Source organism: Ischnura elegans, chromosome 5 (genome assembly GCF_921293095.1).
Source record: "Ischnura elegans chromosome 5, ioIscEleg1.1, whole genome shotgun sequence".
In the NCBI taxonomy this organism is placed as follows: Eukaryota; Metazoa; Arthropoda; class Insecta; order Odonata; family Coenagrionidae; genus Ischnura; species Ischnura elegans.
Genome location: NC_060250.1, coordinates 84,072,058 through 84,094,939, shown reverse-complemented (window position 1 = coordinate 84,094,939; position 22,882 = coordinate 84,072,058). Strand labels below are relative to the sequence as shown.

Here is a 22,882-nt window from a genome sequence, read left to right as displayed (position 1 = left end):
GAATATAATATAGGCCTTTTGTTCAAGTTTATCTGATATTGAAAATTTTTAAATGCATCCTTGACTTCTTTAATGATTTTTGTAGGGTCAGTAATTGTTGGTCTGTTGCCTCAAGCCTTTGATAATGATTTAGAAATGCATGTCAGGAAATATCCCTATAGTGAGCATTATTGTGATAAAAGTCATTAAAAATATTCACAGAGTTACATCTGGTTTCGGAAAATGAACTCCTTCGTCAACACCTCTATGCTGAAACACGTATGTATTCACTTAAATGTGATAAGAAGTGACTGTGGGTGGGTGGTGAGTATGACTTTGGCTGTTTTAGAATCTATGAAATTAGTTTTATCTCCCTTATAAATCTAGCAAAGATTTCTTTTGGTGTGATTCATGTGTTGTCATCAGTTAACATTAGAGTATTTACCCTTACCCCATATTAGAGAAGAGAAGAAGGCGTAGGAAATATCCTCAAATATGGCATTTCCTCCAGCTCATTAATTTTTCTAGATCCTGGAGAAATCTTTGGTAGATTAAAGGGAAATAAATCAGTGCTTGCTAGGTTCAGAGGCAGCCAAGGACATATGGAAATCAGAGATATATCTGTGCACTTTCACATGAAGTCAGGGTCTGTTCCATGATGATTTCTTTGAATGAGGAAAACATATCTCTTACTTTTTGCCCTCTTTATATTTTGGCATGAGTTTCTTTTAAATAGTGTGCAAAAAGCTGATTCATTTCGCTGCACGACCTCTCACAATTTCTGTTGCTACGTGGAAGACTTGAAGTTTTATCAGTTAGCTCAGTTGCTATTGGGTGACAATAACTTATAGAAGGCTGTCCTGATTCCTTGTAGGATATAATTTCATTTTAAAAATTACCTACTTCAAGTAAATTGCATCATTTGTTTGCTACAAGGATGTGAAAATTTTCATTTCTTCAGGTAGTTGTTTTAGTATGCTCAGTTTAAAAGCATAACAATTTTCTTTAATTTTTGGTAGGAATATGTATTCAAAATTAATATTAAATGCACGTAACTCTGGATAAAGAAACAAAAATTTGTTTTGTTTGGTTTTGTTCTTATGTAAAAGACTTTGAGTAGGCCAGGTTTTATTTCTGTTGATTTTTCTTTGCTTGCCTCAGTATGAATGTGGTTTCGCAATGTGTTTCCTGTATGTTTGTGTAAATCTCTATTCTTATGAGTAATGTCTGGGTTCATACACAGCAGAGTGCCAATTATCCATCATTCGATTGACTCTCCTTTGGTTGAAATGTCTATTGCTTAGGTAGTTCCTTAACCGTTCCAACTCTCCTTTATTCTCTCGTCCTACCTACTTTCAGTTACAATTGGTATCCATGATAATAACTACAAATGGTAATTTCCACCCTTAAATTCAAAACTCAACTACCAACTATGGCTTCAACATGCAATGTCATTTTCAAGGTTTCACATAATACCCATAAACCATGTCGAAACCATGGTCGGTAGTTGAGTTTTGTATTAAAGTAGGGAAATTAGCATTTGTAGTTTTTGTCATGGGTAAATCGCACTCCCACCAAGTTAAGCCTGAAGAAATTTTATACAATTAGTATGTTAATGGAGTGAGTGCAAGCGATTCAGGGAAAGCATGGCATGAAAACTGAGGGCCAACTGCTGGAAAAATGGTTGTGAGTGGATTGTCCATCTTTTTTGTCATTCCTCTCTATCACTACGCTGTACTGTGTTGATTTGTGCCCTACATAATATTTTGGTGGGTGCCATTTCTTGGCATGTTTTCTAAGTATCCTAAGAGACCAAAACGCTGCATGTTATTTATAAATTTCTGGTAAAAGATTTTATTAATACTGATTGCAAGTAAAAAATATGCAATTAAAAATTAAAATGAATTACTAAGGCACATTACTAATAAATGTATTGTTGGTATGAATACATCGGTAAATTGAGAACCAAACTTAAGTCAATCTCATTGTATTGTCAATATTTGCAAAAATCATTGTACATTCATAGTAAAATCCGTATTTGTTGCCCAGTGAAAACATTTATGTGGACTTGCCCTGATAATTTGTACTGGAATCTGAACTCAAATGTAGCTTACAACTGGGAAAATTTGGATTTAAAACTCCATGGATTGGAAATACAACTGACTTAATAAATATAAATAATTGACTGAGTGTTGTATAAATTATTGACTGAATACTGAATCGTGGAATTTACTCTGGCAAAATATCATTTAATACATTCTAGTAATTGTCTTTTTCTCTCAAATTTGATTCATAGACTATGATTTTCTTTGGCAAGTGTTAACGTTGTCTTTATTAGTCTACCTTTTTTACATGATAACCATATTCTTTTATTAATGTGAAATTATGTATGTGCTGAAAGACCTACATTGGAACATTAGTCAGAGCAAACCTTATGCAAAACAACTAGAGGCATTAGTTTGATTGCCTCTAAGATCAAGGGTCTTAAATTCCATCTATGAGTAAACACATGACATTGCATGAGGAGGAATTTCACAAATGGTTCTTGTCTAATACTAAAAGTGCAGCAGGGGTCGAAATACTCGCTTTCCATTTTTGCATAATTTTTTTCCACACAAATTTTTGTTCATGCATATTTTGATTTTCATGATGTGGTACTTAGTTTACTGATGCAAAGTTTTTTCCTGGTTTGACTGCAATGTATTGTTTGTGGTGGGTCATTTTGACCTCCGCAGAATTTTTCTTTTTCACGCCTGAATTTTATATAAACTTTCCACCCAAATCGGCATTCAAAGAAGCAACAAGCATAATACACATCAAGGATTTACCACAGACACATAGTAAGATGGGAAGGGGTGTCATTTAGCATGGAAAACTTCTTGGTAAACTTTTCAGAATGCAGTAATAATTCACTTTGCATTGTAGCGGTGTTGTGGTGCACATTCCCTTGTTAAGGAGTCAGTATAAGCTTGGTGGCATTTATTTCTATTTTAGGCAAGGAACTCCTCGCACATTTGATATGCCCTTTATTTTACAGAAAGAGTGATCAATTCCTTGAAAAGGGGCATAATGTAAAGGGATGTTTGGTATTACGTACTTTACAAATTTAAATTTGCTGGCTAGTCTGTAGGAGGCTAATTTAGTGAATAATATTATGACTATAATGTTGTAACTAAGTACATTAGGCTGTGAAGGTCTCAAGCACCAAGCAAGCACTGCTCATAAGAATTACAGTAAACTCTTGATTTTACGAAGTCAGTGGGACTGGAAAATTGGCACTTCGTAAAATCGAGTTTCGTAATTTCAAACCTTTTTCATAAGTCACGAAAAAATGTTCGCTTTTGTTTCTTCCGCCCTTTTTTGTCTTTAGTGGTCTTATTTAAATGTTTTCGGTGGTTATTCTCGGTATTATTAATAGAAAAGGCTTTTTGTTATCGATTTATGCTGTGAAAGAATGTTAAATAACTATACCACCATAAAATTCCCATTTCTCGTTCATACTTCAACATCAACGATCGCTTAAGAAATTCCCGACCAGTTTAGAAAACGTAATCAAATAATGAATTGTAAAGTTTATTATAAGAATTTAATGTTATAAATTTGTGGTTAGGAGCGAATAACAACTATTAAGTTCGCGTAAGATATATATTTGTTTCCAGCACCCACGGAATTTTAGCGGTAGCCGGCCTAACCGCCATTTATGTCGCCCTATCGCTCAGTGACGAGAAAAAAAAGAAAAATGAGGGCCTCCACCCGTTTCCAAAATATCCTTCGTAAGTTAATATTTCGAGTTACTCCGTATTTTCAGTTGAATGTGCTATCTTTTCCATTAGTTATTTTCATTGAGATTCAGTTAGGATTATAAATTACGTAGGATATGATTATCTTCTGGCGAATATTTGAAGTAAATTCTGTTTGAGTTCTCCGTCCGCATACTGTGCTCCGTCATCTTAGCAGACATTGCTACGAAAGACTTTATTCTTCATCAGGACCATATTCTTCATACCGGGTGTGAAGTGCTATGTTCCTATAGTATTTCTCTCTTCTTTTATGCCGACAGAAGCAAGGTTCCAACCGCAAAACGACAGGGGAAACATCTTCCATTATCGGAGAAATAAAGAGAGAAACGTTATTATCCGCATTGATTGGTTTCCTACAAGAGATGTTTCATCATTTCTCAACGTGTGTGAAGTATTGGTTCACTTGCGTGAATTCCCAAAAATGACACGCAAAAACGTGTACATTCACCTCATTTAGTTTTCGTGTCCCCTTCTCCGCTGTATTGAAAGTTATGCAATGAATCATTGACGTAGAGAAAAGATTTTCTTAGCTTTAGCACTAAAAAATAGTCGCGCCATAATTGTAAATAAATATAGTGAGGAAAGAGCAAAGAAAATAATTTCAATTAAAACGTCAGCCGAGAAGAAGAGAGACAATTATAAGCGCGGCACCATTTCCCCGACAGTGGAAGATACTTCTGAAGCCTCTCTCCGGTTAATAACTTACCCCCGTTGCAGGTAAAGATGAACCATGCCCTTCTCCACAATCGGGGAACGTTCCCAGTGGGTGGGGTGAATAAGAGTGGGATGGGGATTGCCTGAGGAAAGAAGCTGTCAGCATATGGTGGGGTGGAGGGGGCAGGAGAAAGAAGGGTGGGGAAAGGGCCTTCAGCTCTGCCTCGGTTTACGTTTGGGGGGCGTATTTTTCTACGACGCACTCAAGCTCCGTAACCTTAGGAGGGGAGTGAATGGGAAATGCTGGGGAAGGAGGGGTTTGGGATGCGTAAGGTGGGTGTCAGCAAGATCAGCAGAAGGCCGCGGGAGGAAGTAAACAAAGACTTTGGAAAGAAAGATCTCTCGGCATGGGAAAACAGGAAGACGCGCGAGAAGAAAGTTCATGGTTAGAGTTAGAAGTGCGTCTGCATTACGAGTAGCCTGAAAAATAAGTTAGTGGTTAATAGAGCCCAATACTTAAGATATTTAAGTTGTTTACTCAGGAAGGCTATTGTATACACGAAAAGATACTGCTAAAAAACTCTGTTAGTTTTTATCTTTTTGCCCTTCTCCATCGCCGCTTCCACCATGGTTTCTCACTTGCATAAATGGGAATGAAATTGGGGACCTAACTTGTTAGCCAGATCAAAATATCTTAATGTTTGGAGGGCAGCGTGTACTTCTTTTTTATTTGGTGAAATTACTTCCTCACTTTCATCTTCGTCGTCACTGCTATTCTGACTAGTCCCGGCCGCTGCTTCTTCTGACGTATGTACCGGCGTCCCATTGTCGCAAGCCCGGAGATCATCGTCAAGGGCAATATAATCGTTTGATGTTGCGCGCTGTGCTCTTCCTGCTTTTTCCAAGAATTTTTCAAAATCATCTTTTAAGCCTCTAATCTCCTCCGGGATTTTATCTGCTGCAGCTTCCTGAAGGTATAACGTAATTAATCAACTATAGCCGTGATATTATAGCAGTAGAATTTCTAGTAGGCTAGTTGTATCAATTAACAACCTCGAGAACATCCTCAAGATGCGCTATCAAAGGGAATCCGGCCGATTTCCAGCAATTTGCGATTGTAGTGGTGGAAATAAAGTACGTCTTTGAACCGTATTCCTGCAATGAAAAATGACAATTTTATTAACTTGGCCATTTTAGCAAAGTTAACAAAATCGTTATTTCTCATAGCAGAAACACGGTTCAGAGACGTACTTGAATGCCTGATTGGCAGGAGTGTGATGCAAACAATTATTTTTTATGATGGCATTGATTGATAGATTTTCAAAATGCAGTCAGAGCGGTCACTTTTGGGGAGAAAGGCTCGGAGGGTCGAAGAGAGGGGCCAGCGAGGGTGAGCTCGTCGAGGAAAGGGTCCCGGATTAGGGACCCTTCGAAGTGCTTCGGCGAAAAGTAGTCAAGTAGTCTTCGAAGTACGTTCACAGCAGCCTGCCTACCAGGTACGTTCACAGCAGTGCAAAGGGTTAATTAGGAGTGTACGAAATACCCCGCGTGACCTTCCTGACATGTTAAACTACGAAGTATTGTCGATGCGATGTTTACGAATAGGCACGTAAATAGGGGCATTATGTCAGTCGCGATATTTTATGCGAGGTTTTTGGCGAACCCTTTCTCTCCAAAGTTGCACTATCATTTACGATTTCACTTTTCTGATGAACCACAGTTGGAAGCGCTGATTTATTTTTGCTACATACGCCGGCGTAGCTAGTTTTGTTGACAAATATTTCGCCATAGTTCGTATAAACGAATGCCTTTCACTCCTGGGGACCGATCCGGGGTTCGTAAATTCAAAACATTTCGTAAAATCGATACTTCGTATAATCGAATAGCACCATGTATTTACCATAGGCTTTTCGCCGGGACCGCACTATCATTCGTATTTCGTATAATCGAAAACTTCGTAAAATCCTGCTTCGTATAATCGAGAGTTTACTGTATTATACTACTGTTTATTACAGTTGAGTAGGAAATATGTAACTGTTTTTTTATAATATGCATTCAATAGCTGCCTGGTCAATAAATGGAAAAAAATTGTGACATAAGAGAAGTACAACCATATAACGGCAAAATAGGGTGCTGTTAACCAAATGAACCATCACTATACTGTCCAGGCGTGCACCTGACATTTGCCAATTGAGGGGTATAATATTGTATACATGGCTGCCATTAATGTATGGAATTTCACAGGAAGTGCACAAGTATCAATCTGCATCATCATCAATTTTTTTTTCGATATATTTTCAGAGCTCACAGGCACAGTGGCAAAATAGGGACTTACCACAAAGAGTTCAGTAAGACTCATTTCTCCTCATAAAAATGCACTGTCATAGAGTAATATATATTTTTTTTTAATCGTGTAGCATATGTTTTTCAGGCTGCAAGTAGTTTGTGTAAGGAACTTCTAAAACTGGAAATAAGTTAAATTATTCTTCTCTTTGTCTAATGTATTCCAGCAAAAATTTTATTTCGACTTTTTGTCAGGAAAACTAAACATTTTTTTCCTTGCTTGAGTAAAATTCAGTGTGATTGTACATTCTCTTTGTAACTTATTTCCTTCACTAAAGGACTTCCCGGGATATTGAAAACGGTATCAGCAGCTAATAAGACAACTTGCAAGAGACAATGGCAAAGATGTTCAGAAAACTTAAGAAGCTTATGTCTGTGGTTCAAAGAGTCTTTTCAGCATTTCAACCTCATAGAGATTTAAAAATTCCAAAAGAAGATTTGGAACATACTCAAGTTGTATCAAAGAACAATGAAGGAAACAGATTTTGTGTGGTGATGGTTGAATCTTTAAAAAAATAAGACTGCTGTGTCGTTGACTAAATTTTCTCTGGCTGAATTAGTTAGTCATATTTAAAAGTCTATTCTGATCAAGAACGGTTAAGCACTATTGTAAGCTAGAAAAAGTAAATTACAGATCTGCGCTTCCAAGAATAAACTGGCAAAGACTAACTTATTTGGATAGTGCATTTTAATAGACATCACTCTGGTAAATGGAATTGATCAACATGGAAAGAGCCACCACAGACTGAAAAAAGAAGAGCAAATTAGTCTAGTGGGTGAGCCTAGTGTATTTACATTGACTGCATTACCAGAACTATGAATATAATAAAATTGATCTGCACCCCCCCAATATCCATCAAAAGCACTCAGTACAATATTCTCATTAATATTTTGCCGTCTTACCAATTGGAGGCCCGGGATAAAATTTGGAATATGTATAGAAGAATGATGCAGCAATTATATATTTTTTGTTATAAATTTCTAAGATGTATTTTGAGTTATCTAAGGTAAAAAGTTACAGGGAGTGACTGGGAATCTATTAGAATTGATTAGATGGACGGTCACTTGTTTTTCTCTGATGTAATTAACCTATTGTACCATTCATTCTGCAAAATATCTTCCTTACATTTTCTTGAAGGGTTGTGTGGTTCTGAAATGATGGATTAGGCATAAATCAGGGAGCAGGCTAGATGTACGTATGCAGTCATCAATAATGTTTACAGGTTTTCTATATGTGTACTCTTCAAGCCAAATTCAACTCTAAATGACACTTAATCTCTGCAAAATGTGGCAAAATTATGGGCCACGACAACACATCCTGATCGTGGGGGCCCTTTCTCTTCCCCTGGCATCTCTCTCTCTCCCATCATAGATCGCGAAATGGTGCGGCAGAAGGAGGTGTGGCGTCGTGAGCTGGAGGCGAGGCGGGAGCGGCGCCACCTGGAGCAGCAGGCGCAGGAGAGGACGCTGAGGGAGATGGTGCGCCAGGGGGAGAGGGTTCGGGAGAAGGGGAAGGAAGGGGAGGCCGGGGAGGAGGAGGAAGAGGAGGAGGAGATGGGGGTGGGGGAGAGGAGGGGTGTGGAGAAGCTGGTGAGGGACTCGCAGGAGGAGGAGGAGGAAGAAGAGGAGGATGAAGATGACGAGGAGGAGGAAGAGGACGACGAGGAAGAAGATGACGAAGAGGAGGACGAGGAAGAGGAGAGCGAGGAGGAGCACAGGAGCAGCTCAGACAGGGTCGAGAGTGAGTTACTATTTTGGAATCCTTTGTCATGTTTTGAATGGAAAAAAACCTTGTTGGTGATAGGAAACATTTATTTATTTATTGAATTATTCAAAAACAGCCAAAATGGCCTTTACATTGAATACACAACATATAAGCTGCAGCTTTAACAAATATAAACTATAAAAAGGATATAAAAAAGAAAAAAAAAGGGATTCAGAAGATGGCTTTTCAAAGCTGCCTCTTGAATGATCTGATGGGCATTGAAAGATCCAGGGAAGGGTGAGTACTCGACATGGTATTGAAAGAGGTAGGGAGTCTGTAAAAAAGTGATCTCTGAGAGAGAGAAAGATGGAATTTAGGTTGGTGTAGTAGGTGGTTATTACGGAAGGAGCGTAATAAAAGATCCACTGTTGTGTGTTCCACACAAGGTTATTTAACCGACCCAGGTTTCGACATTACACTATGTCGAAATCTGGGTCGGTTAAGTAAACTTCTGTGGAACTTACAACAGTGTATGTTTTATTATGTTTCCTGTAGACCAGTTCCATCGCTGTGCGACATTGTCAGGTCCATTGACACCTGACGATATCGCACAGCAAAAAAACTGGTCGAGATTAAAGTTATCCATGTGAAACCTACAGTGTTTTTTTGATTCAACGTGAAGCAGTTTCATGAAATCACGCCTCAAACTATCAATTTTCTTCGGTCATGCCATATATCATCCACTTCCATTTATATTTATTGACAATTACTGTACTATATTCATGTCTACTATAATGTCATATATGATGGGGTGAAATTTCAAGGGATATAAGTGATTATTTTCTTATCAAAGTTAGGCACATAGGAAGAAATGTACAAAAACTTGGTGGCAAAGGGATACGAGTTAGTCTCTGTTCTGTATTGTCATTGAATGGAAAATCAAATGCACTACTAAATATCTAGTGGATCTTGTTTGTTTTCTTTACCGACTTTATGTGCCTTACTCTGTTTAGAAAAAATTACTTGTACCCCTTGGAATCACACCCCCTCTTATCAACCACCTCCATTTACGTTTGTTGACAATTGCCTTACTATTTTTATGTGCAAATGCCTAGGCCTCATTTTTGTAGTATGCTCCTTATTTTTCAACTGGCTTGAGAGGTGGCGTTATTTTTTTCATTCAGTTAATATTTTGTGCTAGACTTTTTTTGTGTTACTTAATACTAGCCTACATAACTGAGCAAGTTTTGTATTTTCAAGACAAAAAACTGCTGTTTTAGGCTAAATGTAAAGATTACTGTGCCCGTGCACTTGGTAGTTTCATTTTGTTTTCATGTATTGTCGGTTTCTAAACAATGAGGGAGACTTTAGCATCCGTTGACCCTGCACCCGCTACATGGATATTTCTGTTCATATCGCATTCGTCTCACCCAGTCTCCTACTGATCATGTGTTCTCTCCTTCTCTCGCAGCTCCGACGCACATGAAGGAGCAAGAGGCGGTGAATCTGGTGACGGAGGAGGAAGACGAGGAGGATGAGGAGGAGGGGAAGATGGTGGTGGAGGGGGGGAAGGTGGAGGAGGGGGTGTGGCAGCAGGGGGGCGGGGTCGGGGGCGAGGGCTCTGGGGAGTCGGGCAGCGAGGATGACGAGGACGACTCGAGTGGGGGAGACAGCGAGAGCAGCACTGATACGGACGAGGATGCTGGTGAGTGGTGTTTGGGTTGGAGGTGGAAGAATCGATTTCGATTAACATCAAAAATCGGGTCTTAACGGTGAAAGACTGAGGAAATTGAGATCGAGAAATGATCTTCAAGTTTAGATCCAATCTCTATTTTTCATCTCCGATCTTGACCATTTTGTTTGATGTCATCAGCATCACTATTAGCCTATGATGATCAGATTTTACACTGCTACAAAAAATTTCTTGTACAGTAAAACTTTGATTTTACGCAGTTGGAGAGACCGAAATATGGGCACTGTGTAAAATCAAAGTGTGTAAAATCAAGAGTTGGTATTGAGGAGGAGTATAGTTTTCAGGATAACACTTGCTCATTATTTCTCGGAAAATGAAGCCTAATAATCATATTTACTCAAAAGCAACACCACAGATGATGTGTTACCTTAAGAGAAACAACGTTGCATTCCTGAGCAGTGTTTCCCATGGTTGCACAAAATGGTTTGAAATGACACTTTCTGGCACTAAGATTACTTCTGTTACCCAGGAGAAATTTCGGAATGGTGATACTAAATGGTCGCAGAGAAGCTAATTTTCGAAAATATTCTCATTAAAAGCAGTTCTCAGGATATCCGTTTAACCACCTGCAGACAAACAAAAATTGGAGATTGAAGAAATGAGATACCTGAGGTAGTCATCCAAATAAACCCCATTAACAGGGAGCAAAATTTTGCTAATACATCAAAAAGGCTTTACACCCTGTAGGCCTGGGTTCAAGTCCTAGTAGTAGCAGAGACTTATCAGAGTTGGCCCTATCCCTACTTGAGTCTAATGTGAAGGGCACTTCCAGTGCACCACTCTGTCCATCAGATGGGAAGTTAAGTCCTGGTCCCTTTTGAGCTTATCATTACAACCTGGCTAATGCCAACATAGGGTTCCTATCCCCCCAGCCCTTACTTCATGGCGCTAATGACCCCAGTTGTTGGTTACCTCCAAATAGCATACCATAGATAATACGGAGCACACAGGACCCGGGATATTCGGAAATTCAGGTTTTTCCGGTGCTTAGATCACTTTTTTTAAGTGAGCTATTTAAATGACCGCGCAACTGCCGTCATGCCGCCCGTGATGAATAAAAAATGACTAATAGTCTGAAAAATTTTCCTTCTTTATAATTTATACGCATTAAAAAAGCATTTCCCCAAGAAATTTTAGCATTAGTAGATTGACTCTTCCGGGAATAGCTTCTCTGTCGGCATTCTTCCGCGAATTCAGCGCCGGGACCTTCGACTCACAAGCCGTGTGACTCAGCTTCACGTAATATTTTGCTTCCCCATATCTGATAACAACACCGGACACTTTTTGTATTTCGATTTAATGGTACTAAGCCATTCCTGAGTTTAAAGGGACTGCCTTATCACTCACGTCTTGAATTTGACTTCAATGATTACATGACGATTGACGACGCGAGTTATTCTCCGAGGGCATTAACTCCCGTTCCGTTAAAACGCTTGCCACCTAGCGAAGTTAAGCTAATAGCTATTCAAGTTCCAACCATGTTAATTTAAACCTTCTGACAATGAGATACAAGTTGAGTCGGATCTGATAAGCGCGCAGCGCAAGCAATTTTCCCTCGCCTCCATTTGTCCCGCAGATGTGGGGTTAGCCTGGGAATGAGACAATGCATGCTGCTTTTACCAACGTGTTGAATCACCATCGACTTACGTCCATACTAGAAGTACGACTATCTTTTTTGGATCACCTTGGAAGCCAAAATTGTGGCACGGGAGTATTTTTAACGACTCATTTCGCCGTTATATTTCGCTGGGGCGACGGAAAACATAGCGTTGGCAAAATTCTAGAAAGCCTTGCGTTGGGGATAGATATTCCGTAGCTTATAATTCTGGATATAAACAGCGTCGATCAATAAGTCGAATAATAAACGAAGGGTGATAATGTTAATATCTCCAGCGATCATGTCTTAATCAAAAGTAGTTACGCATACCCGGCGATTGCCGTGTGTTTTAGGTTTCGATATCCTTCTACGGCGAATTTGAACTAAGAACGACATTCGCGTTCGTAATGGAGCGTGAAATATTACTGAGAGGGCTCACGGGGAAGCAACAATAGATTCGCTATGTTTTTAGTTTCACGCTCAACAGCGCGACGTCATTTCAACCGTTCCTGTATTCATTTTTGCAACTCATTGAGACGAAATAATAACCTAACTTCATATTGCTCCTGTCGGATTTTCAAAACAAGCCGAAAGACAACTGCGTAAAATCAAGATTAGCGACCTCTTAGGGGCTGGGGTTATGCTGCGCAAAATCGAAAAACTGCGTAAAATCAAGAAAAGATGTAAAATCGAAGTTTCACCATTGCAATTCCCTATGCTTTCCGGCCGGACTTGAGTGCCGCTGCGTAAAAACGAGACTTGATGTAAAATCGAAGTGCGTAAAATCGAAGTTTTACTGTATGTCATCATGGATTTGCCTTTTAATTTAATGAATTATGGACAATAGGTTACACAACTGTTAAATTAAGGTTTAAATAAGCCAATATTATGTAATTGAGGATAACTTTGTTTTAGAATAATGTTCACTTCGACCGAAAAATGTAATGATGAATTTTGTTGTTTTTGTCGATTTTTCTAAACTTGAGGCGAACATCCTGATCATAGATATAAATCTATTCGGTTGAAAATAAATATCAATACTGGTTGGAAACATTTTTTGCTGGGTATTTCAAGTGGCTACAAGAAAAATGTGGCACGGAAAAATTGAATTTGATTGAAATCGAAAATCAAGTTTTAATAGCCAAAGATTGCGGAAATGGTTATCAAGTCACGGTCTTTGTGTTTCAATCCAAACTCGATCTTTCATATTCAATCTCAGCCAGTTCTTTTGATCTCAGCAGCATCACTACTGGCTTATGATAATGTCATCCATCCCTTGTAAAAGACTTTTCTCTAAGGCTGGTAAAATTGGAAAGGCACACCCTCGATCATCAAGAAAGCAGCTCAATCAGTTGATCTTTCTCAAAAATTTTAGTGAAGCCAAATGGTTTCAAGCGTCGATCCCAAAACTTGTGCTTTTGTGAATTTTTAATACTAATAATTCAAGCATACATTTTTAGTAATTTTTTCTACCTATCGAATGCATATGTTGAGTGGTTTTTGGATGAAAAATGAACATATTTCGTACAAACAATTTTTATAATAAAGAATCTTTATAATACAGTGATCCTTGGTTCAAATTTCAATTTCTGTGGAAAAGTCAAACTTTCCAGCTCAATAAAAAATCTGTTGCTTAGAAAATCAATTTTGACTGACATTTTTCCATCACTAGGTGGAGTTTCAAGTGTAGATATATAGTACATAAACATTTATACAGAAAGGAGGCGAGTCAAAGAGATAAAGCACACACTCAAAACATTGTGCATAGAGATGAAACAATTGGTGGAAAACACAGGAAACCAAAGAGACAGTTAATGGTGATGTTAAATTATGAAAGTTCACTTTTAACTGGTCATTTAGGACCTGAGTTTCAACAATTAAGTTAATTTAAGGTCTCAACATCGTTAAAACCCGAGTAATAAATTTTTTACTAGTTTATTAGTGAATTATGCATATTTATCCATTTCTGACATGGAAAAATTTCACATAAACAACTTAGGAACAGATATTTTTGTCAAAAGAGTTTATTTTCTCTGTCTTTATATTTTGTGAAAGAGGAGAAATATGTGTGAAAAGATTAGCTGATAAGAGAATTGAGTGGAGAGCTGCGTCAAACCAATCTTAGGATTATTGGCCAGTGATGATGTCTTTAGAGTGTGCCATATTTAATGGACCATTATTGATGCTTTACATCCCAGATACGGATGACTCGAGGGGAAAAGATGGTTCTCCCGGCTCAAAACTATTGGGTCGAGACAGGAGGAGTGGCAACACCAACGGGGACCTGCTGAGGATAGGCATGCTGTCGAGGAAGCGGAGGGCGGGCGAGGGGGGCGTGGCAGATGGGGAGGGGATGGACGTGGACGGAGGGGGCAGGAGGCGGAGGAGGAGGCTGGGGGAGGAGGGGGGCAAGGAGGGGAGGGAGGAGGTGGACCGAGACGGCATCCCGTACGTCAACGACGAATCGCCCAAGTCGGACGTCGTGCTCAGGGAGGAGGGGGACGAGGAGGAAGAGGAGGAGGCGGAGGAGGAGACGATGGCAGGGGCTGCCGAGGAGGAGGAGGAAGCGGCCGAGGATGCAGTGGAGCTGCCCCCGTACCTCCCAGCCATCCAGGGCTGTCGAAATGTTGAAGAGTTTCAGTGCCTCAACAGGTCAGTGCTTTCACTCACTCAATGATTCAACCCAAAAGCTAGTTTGGATGGGTGAGGGTAGAGCAGGAGTGGATTCAGCTTCAAATTTGGGGTCGTCATGGCTTGGGTCTGGGGAGTATCCCCTCGGAGAGAGGGGCTCTTTTACAGTAGAAAGTGCTAAGCTCTACAACAACTACAACTCAAACTTCTCTCACATTTGGGACTTTTTGTCATACATTTGCATATACACTCCCTTTACTTTTTTACAAGAATAAAAAAAGCTATTACCCTAATAAAAATTTAAAAATTTTGAAAAAATTATAGGGGGGTCATGACTCCTATTTCCCTCCCTAAATCCACCACTAGGGTATAGCTTACGACAGACTAAGCCACAGCTGTGTGACATTGCACTTAAAGGGTAGGGGAACCATTTTCTTTCCACGGGCCAGCTCATACTTCGAGGACTTGCTATGATGTAAATCAGGGGTAGCCAACCCATGGCCTACATACCCATTGAACATTCTTATGGTTCAAAAGATTCAACACACTTTTACAAATTACATTTATTTTATAATACCCAAAGTAGAGAAAACCAATATTTGTATTGAAAAAGGCATCTTTCGTTGATTCAAAAAATAAACTGGAAATTTTATATTTGGGCCACAGATTTAAGGTGCATTTCATTTTCCGATTGCTTCATTTGGGAGTAGAAACCAGGGCCCTCAAGTTAGTAACCAATTGCTCTACCCACTAGGTTACTGCACTCCTCAGGTCATTGGTAGTGATGGCAGATACGAGAGAGCTGTCTCGCTTTGTGAGAGCATACTTAAAAGTGCCACTCCTTCTGGCAGCTCTGCAGAGTCGTTACAGTCCTGTGGTGAGGGATTAAAGTAGGGGTACTACTAAAAACATGATTTCTTAGAAAAAGGGACATAAAGACTTTTTTTAAATTTCTCGTAGATACCACACTATAGTCCTCTCACCCTATATTAGGGTGACCAAAAATTGTAGCTTTGATAAAATAGCCTTCCACCTCAAAAACAATCCAAATGAAGTGCAAAAATGCGATAAAATTTTATCCCTCTTAATTTTGAGAAGCCCAATGCATGCCTGTTGTGTGTAAGATGTTGATTGCTCACAAATAATTTTTATTATGATTTTAGGATTGAAGAAGGAACGTATGGTATAGTGTATCGAGCAAGAGACAAGAGGACTGATGAAATTGTGGCCCTGAAAAGGTTGAAGATGGAGAAAGAAAAAGAAGGATTCCCTATCACTTCACTACGTGAAATCAACACTCTGCTCAAGGTATGATGTGTTTTCTTTATACTCCATTATTCTAACAATCCATGCAGAGAAAACATATTTTTGTTCATTTACCTTGTCTAATAGAATGTATATCGATTAAGAAGTCTCCTGTAACTCTGGAATCTGTGTACTAAATGACGTAGAAATTTTAGAGAAAAGAAAACTGAACATTTATTCTTTTAACGCACAAATAAATGAATATGTACAGCTCTTACATTTTTTTGTAACATAAAAAAACATAATTAAATTAAAAAAGAAGAACTTTGTGCTTTCACATTAATATTTATTCACGACCATGGTTTCAACGTTAGACGTCATCATCACTTGATGATGACGTCTAACGTTGAAACCGTAAATATTAATGTGAAACCACAAAGTTCTTCTTTTTTAATTTAATTATGAATCGCTTTCACCAAGTTACGCCTCAAACAATCAATGTTTGTAAAAAAACATGATAAATATGAATAACTTAATATAATGCCAGCATATCTAGTGATAGAGTGTTCACAATACTTCTTACTATCTCTTAATAGTTAAAAGTATTAATAAGTTGTTTCATTTTCAGGCCCAGCATCCAAATATAGTCACTGTGAGAGAGATAGTTGTGGGCAGCAACATGGACAAAATATTTATTGTCATGGACTATGTAGAGCATGACCTTAAGTCATTAATGGAAACAATGAAGCAGAGGAAGCAAGTTTTCATTCCAGGTTAGTGAAAATTTTATTGTTTCTCCAATTGGGCCCTTCGTTCCTGCATTCTTGGCTTGCTGAGCCAAATTTTGAACCTGGCAGAGAGGGATTTCTTTAATCTTTCATTGCTTGGTCAGAGATATATTTTTCTATTGTTTTCAATTAGCTTTTTTGTATTTTGAAGTGGTGTTTTTTTCTGGAAAGATGAGTTGGCAAAGTTGCACCTGTCTGTACATCTCTAGTGAGTCTGCATTGCTATCGTCTATATTGTTGAAAAGGTGGGGAATAGGTTAAGAAAGCCATTGTTAAAAGAGTGAATATGGCTTATGCATGATCTGTATCAGCAATAATTTTATTGATTTTTGAAATAGGTCATTAATTCAAGCATTCATGGCAAGCTGTGCTAAATTTGGCTCTTGGTTGAGTGGGATCCCATTTATTATTTTGCCATGTTATGACGTTTTCAGCAATTTTCATCAGATCATTAGCTGTATATTTCCTTAATGCTCCATAATGATTAAAATTAGGGAATTGCCTCAAAGCTAGTGAAATTCTTATTTTTGGTAGTTTTTCCCATTCAAATCTTTCCTGTACTCTCTCTGTGGAAAATTAACAGGCTTCTCCAAATATTTCTTGTACTCAGTGCAAGTCCTTCCTTGTAGCCGCTGTAACTGTGATCATTGAGCTCAATGCAATGAGCTATACAAATTTTTATATATCAAATAGACTTGAATGAGATGTTCATAATTAAATTTTTATTTGGAAAATCAGAATTCCATGATTCAGGTAGATCGAAAATATGTTGAATTAGCAGTATTAATTTTCTTATCAAATCAGCCATCTGCTCTTCAGTCTGTTATGTCATCCATAGACTTAACCTTTTAGACACAATCTTTTCCCTGATAAGTAATTCCAGGAACTCATCTAACAATATTTTTATTTTCAAAGCCTGCATTTTTGTTTGTATTATGTTTGAATTGAAATTTAATTTAAAGTGAATATTTTCAGTTTAATTTGATTCACTTAAAATTGTACAAATATCTGCTAGTTTTTAATTCAAAATTATTGCCAGTTGATATGATACTTTCTGACTTTATATGTATATTATGCACGTAAAACATTGATTTTTACATCACTTTATACCGTTCATATTTTACAAAATTCAAAACATGTAAATTGCAGGTGAGGTCAAGTGTTTAATGCAGCAGCTTTTAAGAGCAGTGGCTCATCTCCATGACAACTGGATTCTTCATCGGGACTTGAAAACATCCAACTTACTCCTAAGTCATAAAGGCATTTTGAAAGTAGGTGACTTTGGTCTAGCTCGGGAATATGGATCTCCCCTTAAGCCATATACTCCCATTGTTGTTACACTGTGGTATCGATCTCCAGAGTTACTCCTCTGTACCAAGGCAAGTTTTGTTTTACCATTTTTCCATCAATAACTAATTTTAACTTTCAATTTGTTTTTATTTTCATATTACAGCAGACTCCCGATTATCCGGCTGTACTTTATCCAGGTTGCGGATTATCCATGCATGATTTTCACTCTCGCTCAATTTTTTCTGCAATCTTTACTTTGAAAAATAAAACCGGACGCAAAATCATCGGGATTGCTGCATTAATGCTAGGATACACCGGGCTTATTATTTCCGTAAGAATTCCATTCGTGAAATGGAAGCAGTCGCATGCTAGCTGCATTCACGGGAGTACCATGTTTCTGTTTTCCAAGCTTTGCAGTGCGGGACCGTTCTCCGTGATCACGGAAACATGTCCCGCAGCAGTTGCAACCCGGGCAACTTGAGCGAGACGCGACTATGTGGCGTGGTGCCTGACGGTGTAGTTTCCGACGTCGATCAGCTGTTTTAAAGCATTCCAAACACCTTAAAAGCAAACTTACTTTTCTTTATCCGTGATCACGCAGCCACAGATGTATGGTTTTCGAAACCAGGCCTTGCTTGGAACATTAATAATATGAGTGTAACCATGTTATCGCCGCTAAAAAGATCGTGAACTGATGAAGAAAGCTCTCATTGAGTCTGGGAAGCACTCTAAAATAAGAGAATAATAGTATATTGTTTGTTTTACGTAAATTAAGAACACTGAGAGGCATTTAAGTGAAATTTTGGGTTATTTGTGTTTTCCTATTATTCGTGCCATCCTCCCCATCATTAGCCCGGTAAATCTGGAGTGTACTGTATTTCTTTTTTTGAGCCATAACCTATTTTCTTTATTTTTTCAAACACATGAAAGTTTATGATTATTGGTGCCCATAGCTTTTGTGTAATGCATTTTCACTAATGGCTTATTCTATCTTTTTCTGTAGGAATACTCAACGCCAGTAGATATGTGGTCAGTAGGGTGTATATTTGGAGAATTTTTGTCAATGGAGCCACTTTTTCCGGGAAAATCTGAAGTTGATCAACTGAACAAAATATTTAAGGTAGGCCTATAATGTTTTCATTCCAAGTTTTTAAAGTTGTCCTACATAAGATATATGTGACTTCTTAACAATCTTACTAGTGGATTATACCTTATAGAGGTGGAAAATGAATGAATGGATATGTAATACCAGTCTTTCACCATCGTCTCTTTTACTGTCTACAGTGCTTAGTTTAAAAAAATTTAGGTACTGGAACGCACACCCACTTATTAAATCCAGACATGATTTTACAATACATATATGCTTTCCCTCTCCCTAAAGCTTCGGATTTTTTAAGCTTGTAATAAAAGTTACAATGAGGAATCATGTATTATCAAATATAAAGAAACAATGGATTTTTCTACTTGACCCCATTTTTCTTGAGGTGCCAGAATGCCGTTCCAGTGCATTATGGCTGAAATTAAGCACTGATTGTCCAGTAAGGGAGGCTGGATTGAGTAAAAGAGTGGGCTTATAAGTAGATAACCTGTTTATATTGACAAGTTTAATTTACTTTACCCTCCTGCTGTGTGCATATATTTGTATTTTTTGGTAAAAAAATGTATTAAAGAAAGGGATTGGTTTGGTGTGTTGGCCATTGTGTTGGCTTCCCACCCCATGGGCCCAGCTTCATATCCTTGTGGTGGGATCACAGAGTCTCACCAGGTCAGCTGATCCCTGCTTGAGTGGTGTGGGAAGGCCACTTTAAGTAGAGCACTCAGTCTGTCAGATGGGAGATTAAGCTGTGCTCTCTTTGAATCCTTGTATTTTGAGCAAACTATGGCTGAATTGCCTCCTTTGAATTTCTGCTGACCTTAATGAATTTAGTGCTGGTAAAGCATGATTGGGTGGAGCACATTTGCAATCCTTCTTGAAAAAAATGCCATCGAAAATTGTGACAATAAGGTTTAAGGTCATAGGATTGAATGAGTAATTAACAGGATATGCAGTGCAAGATAAGGAAAACCTTGAACCTGTATTAATTGTGGGACATGCGGAGAATGAACAGTTTCCTATTTGCAGGAAATGCAAGAGATGCAGCTGGAGGGTTAATTATGTCTTTCCTGTGTTTATAATTCAATCAGTTACACATAAGTAGGTGAAAGTTTTCATCATTGTGTTGATTTATAAAATTGAAAAATTGATGTAATTTCTTTGCAGGACCTTGGAACCCCTAATGAAAGGATATGGCCAGGATATAGTAAGTTACCTGCTGTGCAGAAGATGACATTTGCAGAGTACCCTGTCAGTCAGATGCGATCTCGTTTTGGTACAATGCTCACTGATGTTGGGCTAGATCTCATGAACAGGTTAGAAAAAATAATATTTTACTCAAATGTTCGTTCAGTCATGCTTGTGTCAGAATTTGGTTATCGTTGTCAAGTGAAGAGACAGAGAAAACTTACTTATTGTAAATTTTCTCATAACATAGCACATGTATACAGCTTCTTATACCATCTGTTTTTCATTGGAATTGCACCGAACTTTAATTATTTCTGTGTTAAACAAAAAGGACATGTGGGAAAATTGACATGTGCTGGGAAATCAAGACAATAGATCTGTAGATAAAGTTCAGTTTTAATAGGATATGATGATTTAAATACTACATACTGGCTTTGCTAATTTTATGATTTGGGGTTTATCTGGGTAGTTCAAATAGTGTCAGAAGCACTTTTCAATTAGAAAGCCATATTCAACAAACAAAAAAGGAATCATCATAATCTCAAAGAACATAGTTAAATTTCTTGCTATCATTCAAACAGTATACAGTAAAACTTTGATTTTACGCATTTGGAGGGACCGAAATATGGGCACTGTGTAAAATCAAAGTGTGTAAAATCAAGAGTTGGTATTGAGGTGGAGTATAGTTTTCAGGATAACACTTGCTCATTATTTTTAGAATGCTTCGTCTTACACTTTTGTATAGTTCTGATTTAAGCCAGAACCGGAACAAGAAAAAGTCTCCTATGTGAGGTTTTACGATAAAAGACCATGAAATCCTTTTCGATCGCATCAGATATATGTTTCCCAGATTCAATTACTCATATGGAGGTTAGAAATTGAAGCCTAATAATCTCATTTACTCACAAGCAACACCACAGATGACGTGTTACCTTAAGAGAAACAACGTTGCATTCCTGAACAGTGTTTCCCTTGGTTGAATAACATGGTAGAATTGCTAGCATTTCTGGCACTAAAATTACTTCTGTTACCCTGGATAAATTTCGGAATGGTGATACTAAATGCTCGCAGAGAAGCTAATTTTCGAAAATATTCTCATGAAAAGCAGTGTTCAGGAAATCCATTTAACCACCTGCAGACAAACAAAGATTGGAGATTGAAGAAATGAGATATATGAGGATAGTCACCCAAATTAACCCCATTGACAGGGAGCAAAATTTTGCTTATACATCACAAAGGCTTTACACCCTGTGGGCCTGGGTTCAAGTCCTGGCAGAGGCAGACACTTACCAGAGATGGCCCTATCCCTACTTGAGTGTAATGTGGATTGCACTTCCAGTGCACCACTCTGTCCATTAGATGGGACATTAAGTCCTGGTCCCTTTTGAGCCTATCATTACAACCTGGCTAATGCCAACATAGGGTTCCTATCCCCCAGCCCTTACTTCATGGCGCTAATGACCCCAGCTGTCCGTTACCTCCTTCCAAATAGCATACCATAGGTAATACGGAGCACGCAGGACCCGGGATATTCGGTAATTCAGATTTTTCCGGTGTTTAGATCACTTTTTTAAATAACGGCGAAACTACCGTCATGCCGCCAGTGATGAATAACAAATGATTAGTAGTCCGGAAAAATTTTCCCTCTTTATAATTTTTACGCATTAAAAAATCATTTTCCCATTAAATTTTAGCATTAGTAGATTGAATCTACCGGGGATAGCTTCTCTGTCGGCATTCTTCCGCGAATTCAGCGCCGGAACCTTCGACTCACAAGCCGATGTGTGACTCATCTTCGCGTAATATTTTGCTCCCCATATCTGATAACAACACCGGACACTTTTTGTATTTCGATTTAATGGTGCTAAGCCATTCCTGAATTTAAAGGGACTGCCTTATCACTCACGTCTTGAATTTGACTTCAATGATTACATGACGATTGACGACGCGAGTTATTCTCCGAGGGCATTAACTCCCGTTCCGTTAAAAATAAACGCTTGCCATCTAACGGAGTTAAGCTAATAGCTATTCAAGATCCAACCATGTTTCATTTAAACCCACTGACAATGAGATACAAGTTGAGTCAGGTCTGATAAGCGCGCCGCGCAATCAACTTTCCCTCGCCTCCATTCGTCCCGCAGATGTGGGGTTAGCCCGCGGAATAAGACAACGCATGCTGCTTTTACCATCGTGTTGAATCACCATCGACTTACGTCCATACTAAGAGTACGACTATCTTTATTGGATCATCTTGGAAGCCAAAATTTGGCACGGGAGGATTTTTAACGACTCATTTCGCTGGGGCGACGGAAAGCATAGCGTTGGCAAAATTCTAGAAAACCTTCCGTTGGGAATAGATATTCCGTAGTTCATAATTCCTGATTAACGACCATCTACTGTAATTGCAATAAATATGTTATAAAAAGCGTCGACCAATAAGTCGAATAATAAACGAAAGGTGATAATGTTAATATCTCCGGCGATCATCTGTCAATCAATAATAGTTACGAATACACGGCGATTGCCGTATGTTTTAGGTTTCGATATCCTTCAACGGCAAATTTTAACTAAGAGCGATATTCGCGTTCGTAAAGGAGACTGAAATATTACTGAGAGGGCGCAGGGGGAAGCAATAATTAGATTCGCGATGTTTTTAGTTTCTCGCTCAACAGCGCGACGTCATTTCAACCGTTCCTGTATTCATTTTTGCAACCTATTGAGACGAATAAATAACCTAACTTCATATTGCTTCAGTCGGGATTTTCAAAACAAGTCGAAATACAACTGCGTAAAATCAAGATTAGCGGCCTCTTTGG

The 22,882-nt window shown here is 38.5% G+C and overlaps 1 protein-coding gene across 1 annotated transcript in view; it reads left to right on the top strand.

Moving 5' to 3' along the window:
- The window catches only part of LOC124159737 (cyclin-dependent kinase 11B), a 38,689-nt gene that overhangs the window by 10,734 nt on the left and 5,073 nt on the right, over positions 1 to 22,882 (top strand). The window contains exons 4-13 of the mRNA XM_046535647.1: positions 202 to 258; positions 8,149 to 8,300; positions 10,054 to 10,186; positions 14,030 to 14,190; positions 14,248 to 14,483; positions 15,626 to 15,770; positions 16,336 to 16,480; positions 17,645 to 17,874; positions 18,789 to 18,905; positions 20,046 to 20,194. Of these exons, the coding sequence (XP_046391603.1) occupies positions 202 to 258; positions 8,149 to 8,300; positions 10,054 to 10,186; positions 14,030 to 14,190; positions 14,248 to 14,483; positions 15,626 to 15,770; positions 16,336 to 16,480; positions 17,645 to 17,874; positions 18,789 to 18,905; positions 20,046 to 20,194 (1,525 nt within the window). The remainder of the gene's footprint in view (positions 1 to 201; positions 259 to 8,148; positions 8,301 to 10,053; positions 10,187 to 14,029; positions 14,191 to 14,247; positions 14,484 to 15,625; positions 15,771 to 16,335; positions 16,481 to 17,644; positions 17,875 to 18,788; positions 18,906 to 20,045; positions 20,195 to 22,882) is intronic.